Source organism: Rhamphochromis longiceps, linkage group LG8 (genome assembly GCF_057381845.1).
Source record: "Rhamphochromis longiceps isolate RC_006_pf linkage group LG8, R_longiceps_female_GT1.1, whole genome shotgun sequence".
NCBI lineage: Eukaryota > Metazoa > Chordata > Actinopteri > Cichliformes > Cichlidae > Rhamphochromis > Rhamphochromis longiceps.
Window position 1 is genome coordinate 34,692,224 of NC_140564.1, and position 23,082 is coordinate 34,715,305.

Below are 23,082 nucleotides of genomic sequence, written 5' to 3' on the forward strand. Positions count from 1 at the left end.
GCAGTTGCTGTACAAAAACGACAAATGAAGGGGCCTGTAAAGTTCTCAACAAAGCCTGCTATTCCATGTGCTCCTAAATTGTCAGCAGCAATAATCTGCACTGTCCCCTTCAGAGATTTGTCCAGTTGAGGGACAAAAATTCCATCAACTTCCAAAGACCTTAGGTCGTGTAATAGGGGCTCTAATACCTTGTCATACCCAAATGATTTTACGTTGTCAGTTTTGCACAAAATGCACAGGAAAATTGAGGATAAATTAGAATGAGAATCTGGGGGTAGATTATTCAGTACCCAGTACACAGCACAAAGTTTGTGAGTTTTGCGGGAGGTGCCCAAAGGGTTACAGACCTCAAAGTCATCAGCATACAAAGTTATGGATAAACTTAGCTCTTCCCCTGAAAACAAAGTATTTTCCTTACAATGCAGACCATCCTTATAAGACCTGTACAATATTTCTTTTCCTATCAAAGTCTCCCTTCGTGTTTCATGAATTCTAACTATCTTGTCCACAATATCTTTCCTACTCAGCAGCACTCGCAGGGATTCTAGGATGGGAATATACTGCAATGTTTTGTTTTCTTTCACATCTAAAATATATTCAACTGGTTCAACAACATTAAAATTTTCCTTGTAATATTGATTACGTTGATATGAAGAACTCAATGGCCCACCCTTTTCTATGGCCTTATTTAGAGGATTTGCTAACCACAGAGAAGTAGTGATTTCCTCTATGACAGCTCTGTCAACTTGAAGGTTGTTCTTCTTAAAAATGTCCACTAGAACACCTTCAGCATGAGATTTTGAGAGACAGTCGCTTAAGTGATGAAGTTCTACCAAAAAATCATTAATTGCTCTGCTTGGTACATTAGAAAAATGTTCCAATTTTAATAAAGCTGCTGCCAAACTGTGCTCAATTACATTGGGGAGGTTATGTGAAGCATCAGCACTGGTACCAGGCTGAGCACCCTCACCAATGTGTTCATCAAAGGTACTGGAGGCAGATTCTGGATAAGCAACTGTGTCTGATACTACTATTCCTGGTTTAAGATTTTTTACTGAATAACACCTGTGTTTCCTACTCTTGTGGGATCTAAAAGATCCGAAGACGTTTGTTTTGAATTTGCAGTCCAAAAACATACAAGTTACAACCTCATTTTTCTTCAAGTGTGCATTAATGTGAGTCCAGTAATCTCTCTCAGACACAAGATCCTTACAAGAACACAAATGACAGCTAAATGTACATCCCTGTGACTGATGACTATTTTTAACAGCGTGGCATCTATTCAAATGAATTAATAGTGCATTCCATGTTTTAGAACTGCATGGACAGCTTGCATGAACACATGGAATACGATTATTATTTCCAAAGTGCCTATGTCTCACTCGATAATGTTTCAGAATATGTGACCTACTTGGAAAAACTGAAGGGCAGGTCTTACATTGCCACATTTACTATGTCACTGCAACACTTCTAGCACCATTCACTGTAAAAGAGAAAATAAAGAAGGAGTGAGGTGTAGTGAGGACAAAATGGTGTTTGATATTTCAAGGATGCATTATTGAATGAAGAGAACAACAATGGGAAGGTATACACAACAGTAAAAGGATGAACCCTTAAATCTAATGATGACTCTCTAAATTACGTATGACAAGCAATTCACAAAGTGTAATATTAATAACCCAATTTTTGGACAGAGTTAAACAAATTACTGATTGCAAAGAGATTGCATAAATGATAGCTGTACTTAGAATTCATATATTTAATAGTGCTTGAGTGTACTGTACTGCATATATTTGCATATTATCGGTATCATAATTAATTACGAAAACTTTGACAAAATACAATGTCACGTTCTTACCACAACAACTCAAACCCCCGATCCAGCAGCTTACTTCAAGTGAAATGCGAATAGACTTTGTCTCTCAATCTGCAGCCAAAAAAAAAAAAAAAAAAAAAGGCGTTGAGGGGCGTAAGCTAACTTAATGCCGCCGATTACATTAGCAGAGGTGGTTTGATAGTCAAAGGCTACGTCACACTGTGCGCCACGTTATTGTTTCGGTGAAATGAATTTCTACAATACTGTTAATTCTACTCTCTGCAGTGCTTAAATGCTTACATATACACACAGTTACTGTCCCTCCACACATACGACTTGGTTCCGCTTCTATGCCCCAGCTTTGTTTACTTTTTCCCACCGAGGCTTCTAGACTTCTGATTGGCCAACATTTCTGCACGGTTAGGCATATATCGCCACCTGCTGCTTTGGGATGTTCAAAGCAGCAACAAAAGTCGCCTTGAGGCGACTTTTGTTGTGATTTGGCGCTATATAAATAAAATTGAATTGAATTGAATTGAAATTGAAATAATAGCGTTTTCCTTCATTTCTGCCTTTATGTGTGGACGGGATTATTTTTTAAAACGAAAACGGAAAATCTCCGTTTTCAAAAATACCCGTGTATGCGTGGACGTAGCCAAAATCTCACCACGGTGCAATACACACTGTTGAATAATGTAACTGAACAGTCATTTTGCAAACTAATTGAAATTCAAGACCAAACAATGTTAGAGTTAAGTTAATTGCAACTTAACGGCTCCTTGTCAAAAAAAAAATTCAAATGAAAACGCGCCAATTCTTTATTTAACGTTAACGTTACATGGTGACACACTATACATTAAACCACATTTGGGTGTAATTTTGAAAATATTCATTCAGAAAATCAACATATATACCAAAAAAAAAGTAGTGGCAGGCAGCAACTTACCAAAAAAGTAGTGGCGGGCAGCACGACGTTACTGAGATGGCGGCAGTCCTCACCCACGATCAAAAGAACGCAAGATGAAATTACGTGCGATATCGCGAGATTTGACATTGCTTCATTATTGTCTTACTTCACTTGAACGTGATATGAACAAATTAATGTACCTTCTCTGCATATCATGTAGTTTCTACACTAAATAGTTACACCTAACCTTAAAACATGAGGTACTTGTGTTAAATACACGCAAGATGCTAATATAAATCCAAGAGATGGCCAGTCCCTTTTTTTCAGTGTAGACCAGTACTGGTCCGTGAGTCGTTTGGTACCGGGCTGCGAGTTGAGGCTGGGGTGTGATAGTTGGTTTTTAGCGTTGTTTTTTGTTATCATTTTTATCATTAACTCGGTTTCCCTGGGTCTTTTCCTGTGTGTTTTGAATAAATCGTGTTTTTTTGGTACCGGTACTGGTTTTACTTTGTTGTATTTATCCGCGACACCTTAAAGGCCAGTCCGTGAAAATATTGTCCGACATAAACCGGTCCGTAGCGCAAAAAAAGGTTGGGGACCGCTGACCTGAGGAGCCAATTAATTCCTGGATGTGGATCAGAAGGTGGATCCAGATGTTTGGTTAAGCTTTCAGAAACCCCGTCTCAGTGGGAAACCTCCCTGAATGAGCTCCACTCAGCTTCAGCTGCTTCTGAGGGTTACAGAGTTTTGACCAACATCCCTGTGCGCTGCTAACATCACTCGTTTGTCGCTGAAATACGCTGCTGTTATTATTTAGTGTCTACAGAGGTCAGGGCTCTCTGCACTTTCAGGCTGAAAAATGGGGCTCATCCAGGATTATCTGATGTTTCTGTAAAAGCCTTCTGTGTGGAAGTCCTCAGTGAGAAGGAAGGTTGTGAGAGCGGTTTGAAGTAAAGGAACTCAAAGAGTTTTGCTTTTCTCTGTTTTCCTACTCATCAGATTTTGGGGTTAGTTTGTGTTGCGGCTGCAGTAATCACAGAGACACGTGTTTGTTTGTAGGGAACAGATCCACGGCTCGGTTTGCGGAAGCCGTGAATCCGGTTTGTAGGCTAAAGCGAGGCAATTCTAGGATCAGAGCTTTGGTGGTGCTGAGCACCCAGAGAGCTGCCCAGCCAGGCAAGATAAACTTTACTCTGTCATCCTTAAATGTCTCCAGTTTTCCAGTTGTCTCTCTGACTGTCTCCTTGGTGCATTTAAACCCCTGTTCCTCCCTGTCCTTGTCGTCTGCTGTCTTCGTCTTCGTTATCAGTCATCATAATTTTACCATCTCTTTGCAAGTCTGTAAATTTCTTTATTAAATCTTAAGATTCTTAAATTCATCAAGTCTCTCTGAGCCTGGGTCCTCGTCACAAAACATGACTTCACTGTTTTGTACATTTTAACACAATTTAATCCCACATTTGTGAAAGAAAAGAAAAACACTTTTTTGAAAAGTCTGTAACAAAACCATCAAATAGAATAGAATAGAATTCAACTTTATTGTCATTGCACATGCACAGGTACAAGGCAACGAAATGCAGTTTGCATCCATCCAGAAGTGCTTTAGTGATATAGATATATTACAATATATATTAGCAATAATATAGATATGTGAGTATATTACAGAAATGGGTCTATTATGGTATGTTATAATGTACACGGTATGAAGTATGTTGTGAATATTCTATAACTATAAGTATGTACAGGCTGTAGTGAGTACAAGCTATGTACAGGCTATGAACAGGATATAAATATGAAAAACTATACAGAATATGAAATAAATAACTTTACAGAATCTGGGATATACAGCTATACAGAAATGGGAACTATGCAAGTTGTAAACAGTTGTAGGATTAAAAATTATCGTATGTACAGAATGATTGTTTACACAGAGCTATACAGTAGTGCAGTTAAGATAAGTGAGGGTGTAGATAGTTTCTACAGAGGCTATATAAAGTGCTGGTGGTTGTGAGTGGTGGTTCAGTCCATGTTATTATTGTGTGTTTGAGGGTACAGTTGTCCATTGTGTGTGTGTGTATGTTCAGTCCATGTGTTAACGTGGGTCAGATGTCAGGAGGCAGAGTTCAGGAGTCTGACAGCTGTGGGGAAGAAGCTGTTCCGGTACCTGGTGGTCTTAGTCCGGAGGCTCCTGTAGCGCCTCCCAGAGGGCAGGAGGGTGAAGAGTCCATGTGATGGGTGACTGGGGTCTTTGATGATTTTCCCAGCCCTTTTCAGACACCGCTTCCTGTAGATGTCTTTTATGGCAGGAAGTGGTGCTCCGGCGATGCGCTGGGCAGTTTTCACGACCCTCTGCAACGCCTTCCGGTCCGAGGCAGAGCAGTTCCCGTACCAGACTGTTATACAGTTGGTCAGGATGCTCTCGATGGTGCAGAGATAGAAGTTCACCAGGATGTCTGAGGACAGGTGGTTCTTCCTCAGAGTCCTCAAGAAGAAGAGGCGCTGGTGAGCCTTCTTGACCAGCTTGGAGCAGTTGGTCGTCCAGGTGAGATCCTCGGAGATGTGGACTCCCAGGAACTTGAAGCTGCTCACACGCTCCACAGCCGTCCCCTTAATGTGGATGGGTGGATGTGGGTCAGCATTCCTCCTGTAGTCCACGATGAGCTCCTTGGTCTTCTCGGTGTTAAGCAGCAGGTTGTTTCTGTCGCACCACTCAGCCAGACGATCCACCTCCTCCCTGTAGGCGGCCTCATCGTTGTCACTGATGAGGCCAATCACCGTGGTGTCATCTGCAAACTTAATGATGGTGTTGGAACCATCAGCAGGTCTGCAGTCGTGGGTGAAGAGGGAGTAGAGGAAAGGGCTCATCACACAGCCTTGTGGTACACCGGTGTTCATCGTGATGGTAGATGAGCAGCGGTTATCCAGCCGGACATGTTGGGGGCGGTTGGTCAGGAAGTCCAGTAACCATTTGCAGATGAGGGAACTGATACCCAGGCCTGTCAGTTTCCTGATGAGCTGTGAGGGGTGGATTGTATTGAATGCTGAACTGAAGTCTATAAACAGCATTCTGGCGTAGGTGTTGTTGTTGTCCAGGTGTGAGAGGACAGAGTGCAGTGCGATGGAGACTGCATCCTCTGTGCTCCTGTTCTGGCGGTATGCGAATTGGTGGGGGTCCAGGGTGGGGGGGAGACAGGAGGACACAACAAGTGTGCTAGGACCAGCTGCTCTAAGCACTTTGTGATGATGGGGGTGAGTGCTACTGGGCGGTAGTCATTGAGGCAAGATGGGTTGGAGTTTTTGGGTATCGGGACGATGGAGGTGGATTTGAAGCAGGCCGGTACCACAGCGTGGGCCAAGGACAGGTTTTATATGTCTGTGAGCACTCCTGCAAGCTCCCCAGAGCATGCTCTGAGAACACGCCCGGGGATGCCATCAGGGCCTGCAGCCTTGTAGACATTGATACTGCTCAGCACCGCTCCTACATCGGTGGGGGAGAGAGTCATAGGTTGGTGGTCTGGCGTCATGTCTGCTTTGGTTGTGGTTGTGGGGTTCCCTCGCTCAAAACGAGCATAAAAGTTGTTGAGCTCGTTGAGGAAGGAGACATCAGAGGATGCGGGGGAGGGTTTGGTGGTCCTGTAGTCTGTGATGGTCTGGAGTCCTTGCCACATGCGCCGGGGGTTGGAGTTGGAGAAGTGATAAAGGTTATTAAATGCTGCAAAAGAAGAATGGATTGGAATAAAAAAAATACATATCCTAACCTTAATTACTGGGAGAATGATGAATGATGCTCATAGTGAGTAAGAAGTAAACTGAGTGCATTTTTTGGACAGAGGTTCACTTTTAATGTGTTTGTATAATATAATACAGATACATAAAAAACACTCCCGCCACAGAATAAATTATTACAAATAAATTATTACCAAATATTAATAAAAACTATAAATATGGAGGCAGCTTTGCCTGTGGTAGAATGTATACAATGTATGAAAAAATCTTTACTGCAGATGCTAATTTTACTAATTTAATAATAATAATTTTGTGTTGTAAGATTTATGAGTTTCATGCTTTAGGACAGCTTGACCTTTTCTCAGGTGGTCCACACTGTAACAAGTGTGAGAAACACTGATAAGTGTCTGTGTGCTTTTGGAAAACATTTAAAGCTGCAGTACAGAATCTTTGAAACAAGCTTAAAACATTTGTAGAAACAGAGCATCTGCTTCTCTTTACAGCTCCTCGCTCCACCAGGGCTGTTTGGCTCTTTCTGATAGTGAGCAAATGTGATGCACGTACTGCAGCAGTCATACAGACAACTGGACGGTCCAAAAGTTGGCCGACCTGTTACTGGCTGAGGTTTCAGTAGAGCTGTGGCTGAACCACATAAAAATATATCATTAATTTTAATCTCCCCGATCAATGATAATGTTATGTTGGGATGTTGTTAAAGAGGCTCAAAATGTTTCAACCCACTTTTACCTGAATGTGGCTCCTTTTTAAAAAAATTTTTCCTCATATCCCTTATGAACCTGGCTGTCTATCTGTACACACACACACACACACACACACACACACACACACACACACACACACACACACACACACACACACACACACACACACACACACACACAACAGGAGTTATAAGGTTTATGGGCATTCAGTTAGTTAGCTACTTAGTACCTTGGGTTTAATATCGGCACATATGACAAAATAAGCAGCTTCTCTCCTTCCATTTCAAACAGGACAGTGGTAACAACAGCAGGCTATGGATAATTTTAAGTTTTAGATTTTAAATAGGCTGGATACATTTCAATGTTAGCAACAGGACTGTCAAATATCGCTGATTTTACTACAGAGCAGGATGGATTGTAGGGCAGCAAACATCGTCGGAAAACACGTTTTCAACACTGCAGGTTACCTGGTGTAATGTTTTTCAGTCAAAAAGAAACATGGTCTGACTCCTACCAACTATATAAAGAGTAACTGAAGGCTAAATGCATCTAACATGTCCTGTTTTAAGCCAGGCACTCACAGCTCCGCTCCGCTGCGTCTCAGCTCTGGCAGAAAGGGCGCTAGAGCCAGAGCAGGGGAGAGCTGGAACAATCCATTATGGAAGGGGGGGTTATCTATACTTTTGTTGTTAAAATATTACGTACCAACCAAGTACTGTATGGTTTTTATATTTTTAGTAGCGTGTCACACAAACAGCAAATATTGTCAAAAAAAAGTAAGAAATCTTTGGGTGCTCTGATTCATTTTGGGGTGGCTTCAGCACCCCCAAAGATGGGCTAGAACGCCCCTGGGCTAAAGGGAGCCAACTGCAATATTTGGAAAATACTGAGTGAACCCTGCAAATGATGGCAGAAGTCAAAGTGGAGCAGCGAGTGATTGATGGTTTACATGAATCATGTGACACTGAAGCTTCTGAGAAATGAAACCTGTGACATCATCACCTGTGTGTGGTGTGATGTGGATCCACAGCCCAGAAAATTCTGCAGTTGCTCATCGATTGCATTTCACTTTCAGGAGATGACCAGCCGATTGCCAGAGTTTCTTCTGTGTGACCACGTGGCACAGGTCAGCCGGGGGTCCATCTCAATCTAATCGATGCATGTCAGTCTAGTTCGCCGCTGTGACTCGCTGATTTGTTTCTGTGATGAGTCGGGGAGCAGCGTGTAAGTCAAGTTTAATCACTGTGTCAGAGCTTCAGTCCGTTTGAAGCTTCTTCGAAGCTCGGTCAGCTTTACTGCCAAAGCAGCTGATGAAGGCCAAAAAGCCGTTATTTTCTTTCTTGTACAGCAGCGAGCTCAGTGTTAGTTTTTACAGTTTCTACATTTGTTCATGAATCTCGGTGAAAAGACTCGCAGCGCCACAGGTTCTTCACCTGAAAAGACGCCCGGCCAGTCACGCAGGTGTCGCTCTGACTTTTCTCATCAGTCATGCAGATAAAAGAAAGTTTGGAGCTTCGACAGTTTTCATTCTTTGTCTGCATGAACAGTGAGCTCCACCTGCTGTTTACCTCATTTACTCAGACTGGTAAACACAGAAAAAAAATAACTCTTTTATTCAGAAAAAACTATTAGGTGGGTGTTTTCAGGGTTAATTTATAATGACGGGCTCCACTCTTTAGTTTGTGCAGATGGAGGCTGTCGTGATCACAGGGAGGATTTGATTTGATCCTTTGTGATCTTATTTATTCAGACTTTTTCATCTCAGTGTAATTATTCATCATGTTTCAGATATTAAAGTTCATCTCCTGCTGCTGGAGCTTAAAGACAGGATCAGTTCGTCTGTGTGTGTGTGTGTGTGTGTGTGTGTGTGTGTGTGTGTGTGTGTGTGTGTGTGTGTGTGCGTGTGTGTGTGTGCGTGTGTGTGTGTGTGTGTGTGTGTGTGTGTGTGTGTGCGTGTGTGTGTGTGTGTGTGTGTGTGTGTGTGTGTGTGTGCGCGTGTGTGTGTGTGTGCGCGTGTGTGTGTGCGTGTGTGTGCGCGTGTGTGTGTGTGTGTGTGTGTGTGCGTGTGCGCGTGTGTGTGTGTGTGTGTGTGTGTGTGTGTGTGTGTGCGCGCGTGTGTGTGTGTGTGCGTGTGTGTGCGCGTGTGTGTGTGTGTGTGTGTGTGTGTGTGTGTGTGTGCGTGTGTGTGTGTGTGTTGAGTTAAAAGAATAATTGGTTTCCTCCTCGGTGATGACATCCCGCCCTCCAGCTCTAACCTCGTTCATGTGTGTGCAGAGAGGTGCTCGTCATGTGACGGCGTAACAGCGAAACACTTGTAATAATGAGGCTTTCATTTGTCTCTATAAACACAGTGTGTGTGTGTGTGAGTGTGTCGACACACTGGAACGTTGCTCTGCATAAATGAGCAGATTAAAGATGATCGGAGGCTGAAAGCTCCTTCACAGAAATGACTTCCCCTCTCACGGTGTGCGTAGCACACACACACAGAGCTGGGCTGGCAGTAACCTGACAGTCAGACAGTCACAGTGTGTAAAACTGGCCGTAAATCACAGTTCATAACATTTATTTGTGATCCAAGAAATGATATTTGTAACGGTGAAAGGACAGCGGAGAGAGAAAGGGAGCAAGAGAGGAAGGATGAGGGGGGGAAAACAAGAAAAAGGAGAAAAATGGAGAAGAAGTGAGAACAAAGGAGGATTAGAGGAAAGAGAAGAAGAGAAAAGAGAGAAAATGCATGCAGGGTAAAGAGAAAAAGAAGGAGTGATTGATGGGCAACAATTAGAAGGAGGGATAGAATGAACAGAGCATGGAGAAAAGCAGAGTGGACGGACGCAGGGATGGAGGAGAGGAGGAAGAGGCGAGGAAGAGGATGAAGGGGGCGGGGTTAATTGAAAAGCCTCCTGAAGAAGTTTGTAATGGAAAGCAGCAGATTAACTGAGAGTGTGTTTAATTAAGATAAAGACTAAATGAAGCATTGTTCTGTCACTGCCTGATTACACGCACACGAACACACACTCACACACACACACAAACATGCACACACACACACACAAACATGCATGCACACACACACAGTGGCAGCGGTTTATTGGGCTCAATGAGCAGTTTTAACACTAAAACTGCTCATTGAAGTGAAATGCTTCAGTTTTTAAGAGGCCCAGTGTGTGTGTGTGTGTGTGTGTGTGTGTGTGTGTGTGTGTGTGTGTGTGTGTGTGTGTGTGTGTGTGTGTGTGTGTGTGTGCTCTGTGAGGTGTAACTGAGCTCTGATTAACATAAACACTGTTTAAATCTTCCAGTTCAGGTACAAACACACAGAAACAGAGGGACCCCTGCTGATGTTTACAAGCTGTGATTGTTACTGATCTCTGCACTGCATGCATTCTCTATGCAGATGACACCCAGCTCTATCTGTCCATGAAGCCAGATAACACACACCAATGAGTTAAACTGCAGGAATGTCTTAAAGACATAAAGACCTGGATGGCCGCTAACTTTCTGCTTCTTACTTCAGATCAAACTGAGGTTATTGTACTCGGCCCTGAAAATCTTAGAAATATGGTATCTAAGCAGATTCTTACTCTGGATGGCATTACCTTGGCCTCCAGTAACACTGTGAGGATTTTCACAGGTTTCTTCCTGTTAAAAGGGAGTTTTTCCTTCTCACTGTCACCAAGCTCCTGCTCATAGGTCATTTGATTATTGGGGTTTTGCTGTGTTGTTGTAGGGTCTTTACCTTACAGTATGAAGCACCTGGAGGTGGTTGCTGTTGCGTTTTGGTTCTATATGAATAACATAATATTAAACAGAATTCATTAGAGCTGTTGAAAATGTTCCTGCAGCCTGTTCACACCTGTTCACAAGTGACACTGGCAACACGACTTCATCGGCTTTTGTTACTGACCTCATGTCCTCCTCTTCTTCTTCTGTTGTATCACACTACCACCCCTCCTCCTTTGTTTCTTTCAGGAGGTGCTGTTGAAGAGAGCAGCAGACCTGGTGGAGGCGCTCTACGGGATGCCTCATAATAACCAGGTAAGCTGCTCACCTGTCTACACACATCAGCTGACATCAGTGTGTTTACCTGTGCAGGTGACCCTGATTAACAGATTCTTGTTGATATATTCAATTCAATTTTATTTATATAGCGCCAAATCACAAGCCTCAAGGCGCTTTATATTGTACAGTAGATCACACAATATTGAGTCTAAAGGCTGACCGGAGACGAGGTGTGCGCACGAGCTGTGGCTGCAAGTGCAACATACACGACGTCATGTGGCGTCGGCACACCGAGGACGCCGCTTCAGTTTGAATCCTTTTGAATCTTTGAGTCTTTGAGGAGGAACATGAGTAGAAAATAAAGAATGAGGCGACACAAATAGGAAGTGTTCACTGTTAAGTTAAACTCTCTGAACAAACTTAGTGAAACAAGCTGTGAGCGTGTGTCTGTTAACCCAGAAAACAGTGCTTCAGATTTATTAGACAATTTAAAAAAAATGTAATCTGTCAAAACGTGTTTCAAACTAAGAATGATGTCATTATTTATTCATCAAACAACAAAATGAATTCATGTTTTTATACCCAAATAAGAGCCGGCACAGAATTGAATTCAACCACTCAAATGGATGAAGACAAACTGAACGCTGAGAGCGAAACACAGCTGAAGTACCTCCACCTGTCCAGCAGAGCGCTACTGATCCACATTATCACGTCTGGTTTCAAAAACTCTGTGATGTCATCTTTTACTTACAGTCATTGTGTCTAAACCAGCGCACCGCCTTTTGCTCTGAGACGTCACCATGTTTTCACTTCAGTGGTTTGAGCTGCTTCAGCGTCATGGACATGAGTGGAAACAAACTGTCATAAGAGCTGCACGAGTCTGACTGAGAGAATATTTGTGAACATTTTTACGCAGTTTTACTGGATTGGCCAATCACAGTAAGGACAGTCAGCGTAATCACAACCAATAATCATGTTTCACAGATTATTGATAACATCATCATCAGACTGTCTCACAGTTCAAACCGGAGCTTCTTTAATTTCACATGAAACTCATTAAACAGGACAGACTTCCTCCTCCCCCTCCTCACCACCTCCTTCAGGTTTAGGAGTCACAGCCTCCTGAAACACTGAAACACTGGCAGAGGAGGAGGAGGAGGAGGAGGAGGAGGAGGAGGGAGCTCTTTATATCCCCCATCCTCCCCAACAGAGTCTCTCCGACACGCTTCTCAACCCACCAGTTAATCACACACACACACACACACACACACACACACACACACACACACACACACACACACACACACACACACACACACACACACACACAGGTCTATTGAAATGAAAGCGTAACCTTGAACAGAGTGCAGAGCCTGTAAACAAATGTAAATCCTAATGTAGTGATAATAATAATAACTGTGTGTGTGTTTGTGTGTGTGTTATGTATGTGTAAACTGAACATGTGTGTTTTTGGAGGCTTGAGCTGTTTAAGTATAACGAGCCGCTCTCAGGATCTTTAGCGCATGTCAGACAGACATCAGAGTGCCCCCTGCAGGCTGGTCAGTGAAGTATCGTGGATCGTTACCCTCAATTACACTGGAAAAAAAGACAAAGAAGAGAAAGATGGTGGCAGTAACAATATAATGACCTCAGTCTGATGAGATAAAATCAAAAATAAACTGACTGAAATCAGAAATCACAGAAAGACAATAAAGTGCCTTAGACTGAAAACTGCATGCTAGGGTTAGAAAACATGAACTCTGCTGTTTTTCACTATATTTCACTACCAGAAGGCAACACTGCAGGCATTGAGGGCAGCTGCAAGTACCTGGGGATCCCACAGAAAAAAGGGAACCATGAAGAGGTCGCTATGAAAGCTGCAACCAACAAGTACCTGCAGAGGGTCAGGCAAGTCCTGAGGAGTCAGCTGAATGGTAAGAACAAGATCCGGGCCATCAACACCTGCCCGTGATCAGGTACCCTGCTGGGATAATAAGCTGGCCAAAGGAGGAGATAGAAGCCACTGACATCAAGACCAGGAAGCTCCTGACCATGCATGGAGGGTTTCACCCAAGGCCAGCACCCTGAGGCTGTACGCTAAGCGGAAGGAAGGGGGCCGGGGACTGGTGAGTGTCAGCACCACAGTTCAGGATGAGACAACGAACATCCACGAATACATTGGGAAGATGGCCCCAACCAACCGTGTGGTCAGTGAATACCTCAGGCAGCAGAAACCCAAGAAAGAGGAGGGAGACGAGGAACCATCATGGAAGGACAGGCCCCTGCACGGTATGTACCACCGGCAGATAGAGGAGGTGGCTGATATCCAGAAATCCTACCAGTGGCTGGACAAAGCTGGACTGAAAGACAGCACAGAGGCACTAATCATGGCAGCACAAGAACAAGCTCTGAGCACAAGATCCATAGAGGCTGGGGTCTATCACACCAGGCAAGACCCCAGGTGCAGGCTGTGTAAAGATGCCCCAGAGACAATCCAGCACATAACAGCAGGGTGCAAGATGCTAGCAGGCAAGGCATACATGGAACGCCATAACCAAGTGGCCGGCATAGTGTACAGGAACATCTGTGCTGAGTACGGCCTGGAAGTCCCGGACATAGTGGTGGTAGACAAACAGAAGAAGACAGCTGTAGTGATCGATGTAGCGATACTGAATGTCAGCAACATCAGGAAGAAGGAGGGTGAAGGTGACGGTGGTCCCAGTGGTAATCGGAGCACTAGGTGCGGTGACTCCCAAGCTAGGTGAGTGGCTCCAGCAGATCCCGGGAACAACATCGGAGATCTCTGTCCAGAAGAGCGCGGTCCTGGGAACAGCTAAGATACTGCGCAGGACCTTCAAGCTCCCAGGCCTCTGGTAGAGGACCCGAGCTTGAAGGATAAACCGCCCGCAGGGGCGAGTGGGGGATTTAATATACCTTACATTATATCACAGGAATGTATTACAGGTGTTTAATTGTAATTTATCATTATCATCTGAAACAAAGTGACCACAACTCTCAATTAATCAGTCTTGCCTTTGGTGTTAATGCATGAGTTTTAATTTTAGGATGATAGTTTCTCCACATTTCCAGTAGAGATGTTATGTGATTATGTTCCCTCCTGAGTCTCTGCAGCTGCATGAATCCAGATATTTAAATGCTCCTGTGTCTTTCCGCTCTGCAGGAGATCATCTTGAAGCGAGCAGCAGACATCGCTGAAGCGCTCTACAGCGTTCCCAGGAACCACAACCAGATCCCATCGCTGGGCAACACCGCCTCCCATGGCATGATGGGAGTCAACTCTTTCAGCGGGCAGCTCGCCGTCAACGTCTCTGAGACAACGCAAGGTATGAGCGGCCCGATAAATCCTGCAGGTGATGGGGGCAGAAGTGACATTAAAGGGGTGGCTGTGGTAACCCTGGTCACATGACACATTTTACGAGTACTCTACAGAGTCTACTACTAAGTCTACTAAGAAGGACTTTGGTGCACCGAGCGTTAGATTTGTGACCAGCTCAGAGCTGAATGTCACTTTGATGGACATGCGTGTCTTTGTCCTGTCTCCCTCCTCCCACCCAGATAGCTGCCTCTCCCCATCCCAAATAATGCCTTATGTTTCTTCCTGTTAAACAGAAGCTTTTCCTTCCCACTCTCACCAAGTGCTTGTTCAAAGTGGGTCTTCTGATTGTTTGGCTTTCTCTGTATTAATGTAGGGTATCTACCTTACAATATGAAGGACCTTATTTGGTGCTGCCTAAATAAAACTAAATTGAATGGACTGGAATAGAGGGATGAACAAAGAGTTAAACCATGAGAAGAACTGGAGTCTTCTGGATCATTCAGCAGTTCTGATTCAGCTCTAGTGTGCCCCTTTTCTGTGTTATAGGAACCACAAAAGGTTTAAGATAAGATAAGATAAGATAACCTTTATTAGTCCCACACGTGGGAAATTTGTTTTGTCACAGCAGGAAGTGGACAGTGCAAAAGTTATGAGGCAAAAATTAGAATACAATAAGAATAAATACAGTACACAACTGTACAGAATAGAATAAAATAAAATACTATATACAGTAGAATAAAATAAAATAAATATACAATAAGATAAAAATAGAATACAAAAAGACCAAAAAAGTGGACCACATCAGTCCAGCTCTGAGGTCTTTACACTGGCTGCCTGTCCGTCAGAGGATAGACTTTAAAGTTCTGATGCTGGTCTATAAAGCTCTGAATGGTTTAGGACCAAAATACATCAGTGACCTCCTGACCCAGTATGAACCTTCCAGATCCCTCAGGTCATCTGGATCCGGTCTTTTATCAGTTCCCAGAGTCAGAACCAGACACGGAGAAGCTGCATTCAGCTTTTATGCTCCTTATATCTGGAACAAACTCCCAGAAAGCCTCAGATCAGCTGAAACACTCAGTTTATTTAAATCCAGGTTGAAGACTCACCTGTTCTCAGCTGCATTTGAATAAAGCACCAAATCCACACTTTAAGCTTAAATTTCAAAACTTACACTAACTACTGATCTTATCTACTGTTCTGATTTTATCTGTTTTGATTTTATATACTGTTGTTTGTTTGTTTGTTAATTAGTTAGTTAGTTTATTTGCTTGTTTTATTCAATTTTAAATCATGCTTTTTATTTGTTCTTGTTTCTAATGTCTCTGTAAAGCACTTTGAATCACCTTGTTGTTGAATTGTGCTATACAAATAAACTTGCCTTGCCTTGCCTTGCCTTACAAATACAAATACTATATACAACTGAGTAAAAATACAACGATGACAGAAAGGATTATTGCACTTAGTATTATTGCATATGTATGGATGTGTGTGCTTGATCAGTTAAAGTCTTTATTATGGAGTCTGACAGCAGTGGGGAGGAAAGACCTGCGAAATCTCTCCGTCCCACATGTAGTTTGACATGTAGTTCAAGTTTTCTGTGAGATCCCAGCAGGAAGAATCTTTCACTGCAAATCTACAAATCCTCATGAATTTCTCTTGTAGCCCCACCCACTGTCGTCAGCTTTGGGACCACACATTTCCAGACTCAGATTCACCAGCACTCTGTCACCAGATGAATTAAAAACATCAAGCGGCCTTTCTCTTATTTTAACTGCTCCACCTCCTGTTTGTCTTTACTACACTCTGTCTGCTGAACTCAAGTCCATACTCTAGGATCTGATTGGCTACTACTACTACTCAAAGTTCAGCAAGGATTGTTGATGGTCGCATTACTAGGATGTTGTGATATGAAAGACCAATCTCATATGAACGATTATGTGAACGATTTTCCAAATTCCACTCTTCCTGAGCATGTGTATGTGGGTGGTGTGGTGGTTTAGCACTGTCGCCTCACAGCAAGAAGGTGCTGGGGTTGAATGCTTGTATGTCTCTCTGTGTTCGCCCTGTGATGGAAGGTGGACCTCTCCAGGGTGTACCCTGCCACTTGCCCAATTAAAGCAGGTGTAGGCTCCACCCCCCTCCAGCAGCTCCAAAGGATCTCCAGCAGAACTGGGATCAGCCCACCATCTGTTTCCTCTGCCTGTGAAACCAGGATGTTGCATTATCAGTTCTAAAGTGTTTAGGAGTTCAAATACTTGCTGAGAGGAACCTCCATGTACCGAAAACTCCACCTTTGGGGAAAAGTTACATGCAGCCTCATCTAGCATAAAACTAGCTTACTGCACTTAGTAATACTGCAGTGTTACTAACACTGTACTCTCTTCCAGTCGGCTACAGTCGAAACACCAGCAGTGTGTCACCGCGAGGATATGTACCAAGCTCCACCCCCCAACAGAGTAACTATGGCAACACAGTCAGCAACAGCATGAATGGCTACGGCAACACAGGCATGCCAAACCTTGGGGTGGCAACATCACCCGGTTTCCTCAACGGGTCCTCAGCCAATTCACCCTACGGCAGTAAGTATCAAGGTAAATGTACTACAGTACTACACCCACTACTACTAATACTCCTAGCAGTGCTACTACAACCACTACAAGGAATACTACTCGTACTAATTACACTAATCCCTGTAGTGCTGGTCCTCTATCTTTGAACTTTGTAGTAATCAGGCCCCATCTTATCTTAATGACCTTGTAGTACCATATCACCCTATTAGAGCACTTCGCTCTCACACTGCAGGTCTACTTGTTGTTCCTAGAGTATTTAAAAGTAGAATGGGAGGGAGATTGATTGTTGTTTTTTCTCTGTATGTATTATTGTAAGGTCTACCTACAATACAAAGCGCCTTGAGGTGACTGTTGTTATGATTTGGCGCTGTGTAAATAAAACTGAATTGAATTGACTGGATAGTACATCATTCATGTAAGACAGAGCTAACCATGTTAACGGAGTGTAGTTTACTGTCCCATCACAGTTACTGGTTAAAATGGTTTCTGACCTGCTGTGTTCCAGTCGTTCCCTCCAGTCCCACCATGGCCGTCTCTAACTGTAACTCCTCGCATGGAGTTTTTTCCTTCTCGGCTGCCGTCAAACAGAAGAGCGCCTTTGCTCCCGTCGTTCGGCCGCCAGCTTCACCTCCTCCTCCACCCAACTGCTCCGCCAACAACGCCAATGGGCTGCAAGGTGAGACAGCAGCTCCTTGAGTCTACAAATTAAAACTCCTTCTTTCCGAAGTCAGTAGAAGTGTTAGGGACAGAAAGAATACTTCCCGGGACTGAAGACATACTTTGATCGTAGTATGATTGAACCTGTGACTAACAAAGCTTATGATTAAAACGAAATAGTACATTCATATTTTTATATTTTGTTTTCAAATTCCTTCATGTCTTTATGTCTTTATGCATGCTCAATCATCCAGGTAAGTAAATCTCTGGAGCGACGAAACGTTTCTCCCACTGAAAACGTTTAACGATTAACAGAATCAACTTTTGGAGATTCATGTCTTTAAACATGTAGATGTGGTGTAATTAAAGCGAGTGAGCCTCGAGAGTAACATGAAGCTGAACAGATGTTTGATTCAGTTTCATCTGCTCTTCTGTAAACAACCACATGTCTACAGACGAGTAAATGGAGTGAACACACACACACACAGACACACACGCTGGGTCGAGGTGGGTAACCCGAGTCCTGTTAGTATTGCATGAAGAGTGACAGGCCAATGCATGTTTTATTCACTACAACCCACAGATACATCCTCTAAACACACATGCCCACATGCATTAAACACACACACACACAGGAAGCACACACTCTGGCAGCCAGTGTGTGTGATGTCAGTGTTTCTGACAGAGAGGTTTGTCGAGTGTTAAATATTCATGTTGCTCTCCGCCTTCGCCGAGGCAGAAAGGCCACAGTGTGTGTGTGTGTGTGTGTGTGTGTGTGTGTGTGTGTGTGTGTGTGTGTGTGTGTGTGTGTGTGGATCCATTTGCAGGGTGATGTGTAAATACAGTTTGAATGTTATTAATAGTTGCAGCTGCAGCAGCCAGAAACTGAGCATGAAATCAGTGATTCACCTTCAAACGAGCACCTGAGAAACAATTTCATCCTGACATCATTTCAACGTGGTTTCTAATTATTATTATTATTGTTGTTGTTGCTGTTATAAAATAATTTCATTTTGAAATCACTACTTGTGTTTTGTTTCTGTGAACATGTGCTTCATTTATCCCAGAACGTTTCAGTTTTTGTGAAGGAGTGAAGCGTCAGTCTACAGACATGTGTGTGTGTGTGCGTGCTTGTGTAATGAGCTGGTAAATTAAACTGCGGGCTGCTACATGCATTTTGTCGTTAACAGGAAGCTAATGAGGAATGATGTGTCATCATTTTCAGCTCAGATGTTTTTAAAAACTCATCAGATTCTTTAAGGTTTTATTCGAGTCACAACAGGGACAGGTGGGTGGAGTCAGTCTCTTCATCAACAAACTGTCCGTTTTGTTAACAGCTTATCCAACTTTAGGTTAGTTTGCATAAGACAAAGGAGGGCGGTGCACAGAATCAAAGAAGCAAAGCTCACCTGAAATCAGAGGAAGGAGGCATCTCATGATTATTTAAACGCTGCGGATCAAGTCCGACTGTCCTGAGACATTCCGGTGTGGAGGAAGGAAAACTGTACAATAAATAAACAGTTCATCATCAGGGAAGCATCATGTGACCTTTCCCTTTAACACACTGGTGAGGTTACTGAGGTCTGTGAAGGTTTACTGCTCAAGATGGACAGTGGGCCTTCTTCTTCTTCTCCTACAACAAAGAGAGCAGATTTAGAGCTGAGCTCGCCGTGAAACGGGATGTACGTGGGAGGATTTGTAGCCATGAATCACTCTGGATTGCACGGGATTTTGTCTCCCCGGGGCATTTCCACCATCCTGGAGTCAGCTCACATTCTTCTGAATCCTGTTGCGTGTCTCCATCAATAACAGGAAAAATGTCTGACTCACAAACCAGGACGGCATCATCAAAACCATTTTGCCTGTCCAGGTGAAGTTTGACATGTGGCTACAAACCTGACTGACACAGCCAAGGCTTACGTTTCATTTTACTCTAAAGCGTTCCTCATCTGAACGATGCAGCCCATCATCCTTCTGCTTTTACTGACACACACTTGCTCACTGTAGGCTTCCTGTGTGTGTGTCAGTGGTTGTCTTCTTCTACCGTGTGTCCTTTTATGAATACACGTCAGTGCCCTAATCCCCCCTCCTCTTCCTCTGCTCGTCTCACTGTCCTTGCTTCTGCCGTCCTCTCCTGTCTTCTTAAAATGTTTCACAGCTGAGGTGGAAAATGCAGCTCTGCTACATCCTGTAGTGTCACTGTAACGACTGTCGCTGCTGAAACCTGCGCTGGAGCATGTCGGAGGCTGTAACCAGAGTGCAACGAATAATTCAAACTCATGTGAGACAGAAAAGGTTCCTCTGGAAACACGTGGAGTGTTAAATCTGCTCAGTTTGAATGTGGAACGTGTTTTCGTACAGTGAGCAGAGGTTGATGGAGAGGTTCACAGGTCAGAGTGTAAAACTCTTCCTTCACAGCACTTTTACTCTACATGACTCGTCCAACTGACCATTCACACTTCGATGAACCGAGAGCAGCTGTGGGTTCAGTATCTTGCCCAAGGTCACTTTAACACACAGAGACTGAAGGAGCCAGGACTCAAACCACCAGCCTTCTGATTACTAGCCAACCTGCTCTACCCGCTGAGCTAGAGCCACCCCAGGCCGACAGTTCAACGAGATAGCAGCATAAAAGCAAACGCGCATAAGATTTCATCGTGCATGTCTCACGACTTCCTGAAAAGATTTAGAGATCAATTAAAACCGCCGCCTCCTCTGACTAACTGCAGGGCGCTCCTTTCAGACGTGCAGAGGCCAAGTGGAGACTGTCCTGTAGTCTGACCAATCAGAAACAGAGATTCTGTTGGGACATCATGGATGCTACGAGCTAAGCATGAGATTGATTGGTTATCAGCCTACAGGTCACAGCAGCATCCTGATGGTTTGGGGGGGAGGAAGGACCAAAACTGTAGGGTTAGGACAAACATCTGCAGACGATGAACAAACCTGGACTCCATTACTGAGCTGAATACAGGCCAGACCATCACTCACTGAAACATCTGGATTAAAAACATGGTGTGAGCAAAGCTTTATTCAAACATGAGCAAAGTACTGATATTTTTTTTCATCTAATTAATTCTGTTTTGTTGTGGAAGTTGTTTAAATAAAGTGCAAACGCTCAGCGAGTGGGTTTAATCACATGCTGCAGAGAGCGCTCTGGTCAAACGCCAAAGCGGCCTCTGAAGATGGGCGCTCACGTCTTATATATGACCTATACCTCCCAGCTCAGCTCATCCTTGAACCTTCCCCCCAAGGAGAATTACGACCAGCCGTCACCTCTCTTACACGCAGTGCCTGGATGTCTCTGACCACATACAAGAATAGAATAGAATAGAATAGAATAGAATAGAATAGAATAGAATAGAATAGAATAGCTCTTTATTGTCATTGTTACAAAAACAATGAAAGGCAGTTTGGCATCTCTCCATGTGTGTAAAGTTCACAATAGCATAAGCATTTACACAACAGCACAGACAGTGTTGGCCCCATACAATGGCCCCGCTGTGAAGCTGTGATAAACACAAGGCCCACTTGTGATACTATCCTACATGCATACAACTACGTGATAAAGTGATGCTACTATTACTAAAGTGATATTGTCAAAACATGTGATCAATACATAGAATAAAGAAATTTCCACACCTGATGTTTGCTCTGCAGGTGTCACACCTGGCTGTCACTCAGTGACACACATCATTTCTGTTGTATGTTTATAATTAATGAATTCAAACCTCGTCTCTCTGCAGCCATGTCCGGCCTCGTCGTTCCTCCCATGTAGAAAACCTTCCTCCTCGTTCCTCACCTGTCTCCTCCCCCTCAGCCACGAGCACTAATCACCTCAGAGGAGGAGGGACCTGTGGCCTAAGGAGGCGGGGCCTCCGGCAGCAGCCAGTCGTCTGCGACTGGGCCGAGCCTCTAAGAAGAACCTGAGAAGGACTTTTTGTAGAGCAGCTTTCTGCGGGTGCTTTCAGCTGTCTGTAATTATTCTGATGTTATACTCTATGTTTGGGGGCGGGGTCATTCAATGTAAAAACTGTGATGTCACATCTAAGACTTGACTTCACTTAGTCTGCTTGTGATGTAATCTTAGTTGAAGAAATGGGAATCTAAAGAGGAGTGAGATTAAAGGCTTCAAATTACAGGACACAGTTATCAGTGTGTCTGTCATACCTAGCAATCGGGGTGCTAATGGTGCCCTTCATCAGCACCCTGATGAGGAGCAGACAATGAGTGACATGATAAACACCTCTGAAAGCACCTGAGTTCAGGTGAACCTCAGTGGGGGGAGGCAGAACACTCCCTGTTTTTTAAAATAATCCAGGACATCTCATCATCAAACCTTTGCCAACCTTTAGCCAAACTGAAGTGTCATATTTGAAGAACGTTTCAGAAAAGAGAGATGAACACAGAAGCAGCAGCACTGATTTCAGTTGGGCTGAAGGTTCGAGGGAGGTTCCTGTTACTTCTGCTGCTGCCAGACTCAGAACAGGGGGGACGAACAGGAAGCATAGCTATGAAAGGCTCCTTCCACTGAGAATTCACTAAAATCTGTTGCAGTATCCGGCGGCGTCCATGTTGCCATGAACAGTGTTTATTTTATCAGAAATTGCAGCAGGAATAATTTGAGGCCTTTAATCGTTTCAGTAACCTCAGCACATAAACTTCTGACCTCTGAAAGCACAACGATAAAACAATAAATGAAAAATATCAGTTTGTCCCTTGAAGTCCCACCCTTCTTCTTTTAGCCCCGCCCTTGTACGTCTGTATTTTTTTTTATGCTTGCGCTGTTAAAAAAAAAAAAAAATCCTGCATCCTGATACGCTACTGTAACTGTCTGTCTTCTTGTTCAGAGTTGTCTTTCTAACCGTAGCTCCTCCCACAACCCCAAAGCTCCTCCTATTCATTCAAGCCCCGCCCCGTGTGTTTTTCTCTGTGGGTTTTGTGATTTTTGCCAAAGTTGTAGCTGGCTGAATATTTATACGTCACTGTGGTTGATCACGCTGCCCCGCCCGTCACCAAAATCACGAGGGAAACTCTTTTGTAACATACAGATTATAAATATGTATTTATATCTGAGATTGTTTTGTATAAATGTCAAATCATGTCGTCTTCATGGGGTTTTAGACATGTGTGTGTATGTGGTGTTGCCACACTGAAAAACAACCATCGTTTTGTATTAAAAAACAAAAATGAATGTCTTCACACATTTATAGTGCTGTCAATCAAAGCTGACGTCCAATCAGCTCCACTCGTTTGGTTTCAGTTGTTTTTAATGTAACTCTTGTTCAATGACTGTTTGGCTGTTTGGAAATGATTTCTTCACAGTGAATAAAGACAGCAGGTTGCTC

At 43.6% G+C, this 23,082-nt stretch overlaps 1 protein-coding gene across 4 annotated transcripts in view; it reads left to right on the forward strand.

The window, feature by feature from the left end:
* The window catches only part of ebf3a (EBF transcription factor 3a), a 69,519-nt gene extending 46,437 nt beyond the window's left edge, over positions 1-23,082 (forward strand). For 2 of the 4 annotated variants that reach the window (XM_085417214.1, XM_085417215.1), the window contains exons 12-16: positions 11,138-11,203; positions 14,349-14,511; positions 16,895-17,098; positions 17,583-17,753; positions 21,481-23,082. In XM_085417214.1, coding sequence (XP_085273340.1) covers positions 11,138-11,203; positions 14,349-14,511; positions 16,895-17,098; positions 17,583-17,753; positions 21,481-21,512 — 636 coding nt within the window. In that variant the 3' untranslated portion in view covers positions 21,513-23,082. The remainder of the gene's footprint in view (positions 1-11,137; positions 11,204-14,348; positions 14,512-16,894; positions 17,099-17,582; positions 17,754-21,480) is intronic. The other 2 variants (XM_085417216.1, XM_085417217.1) reach the window with 1 other exon arrangement.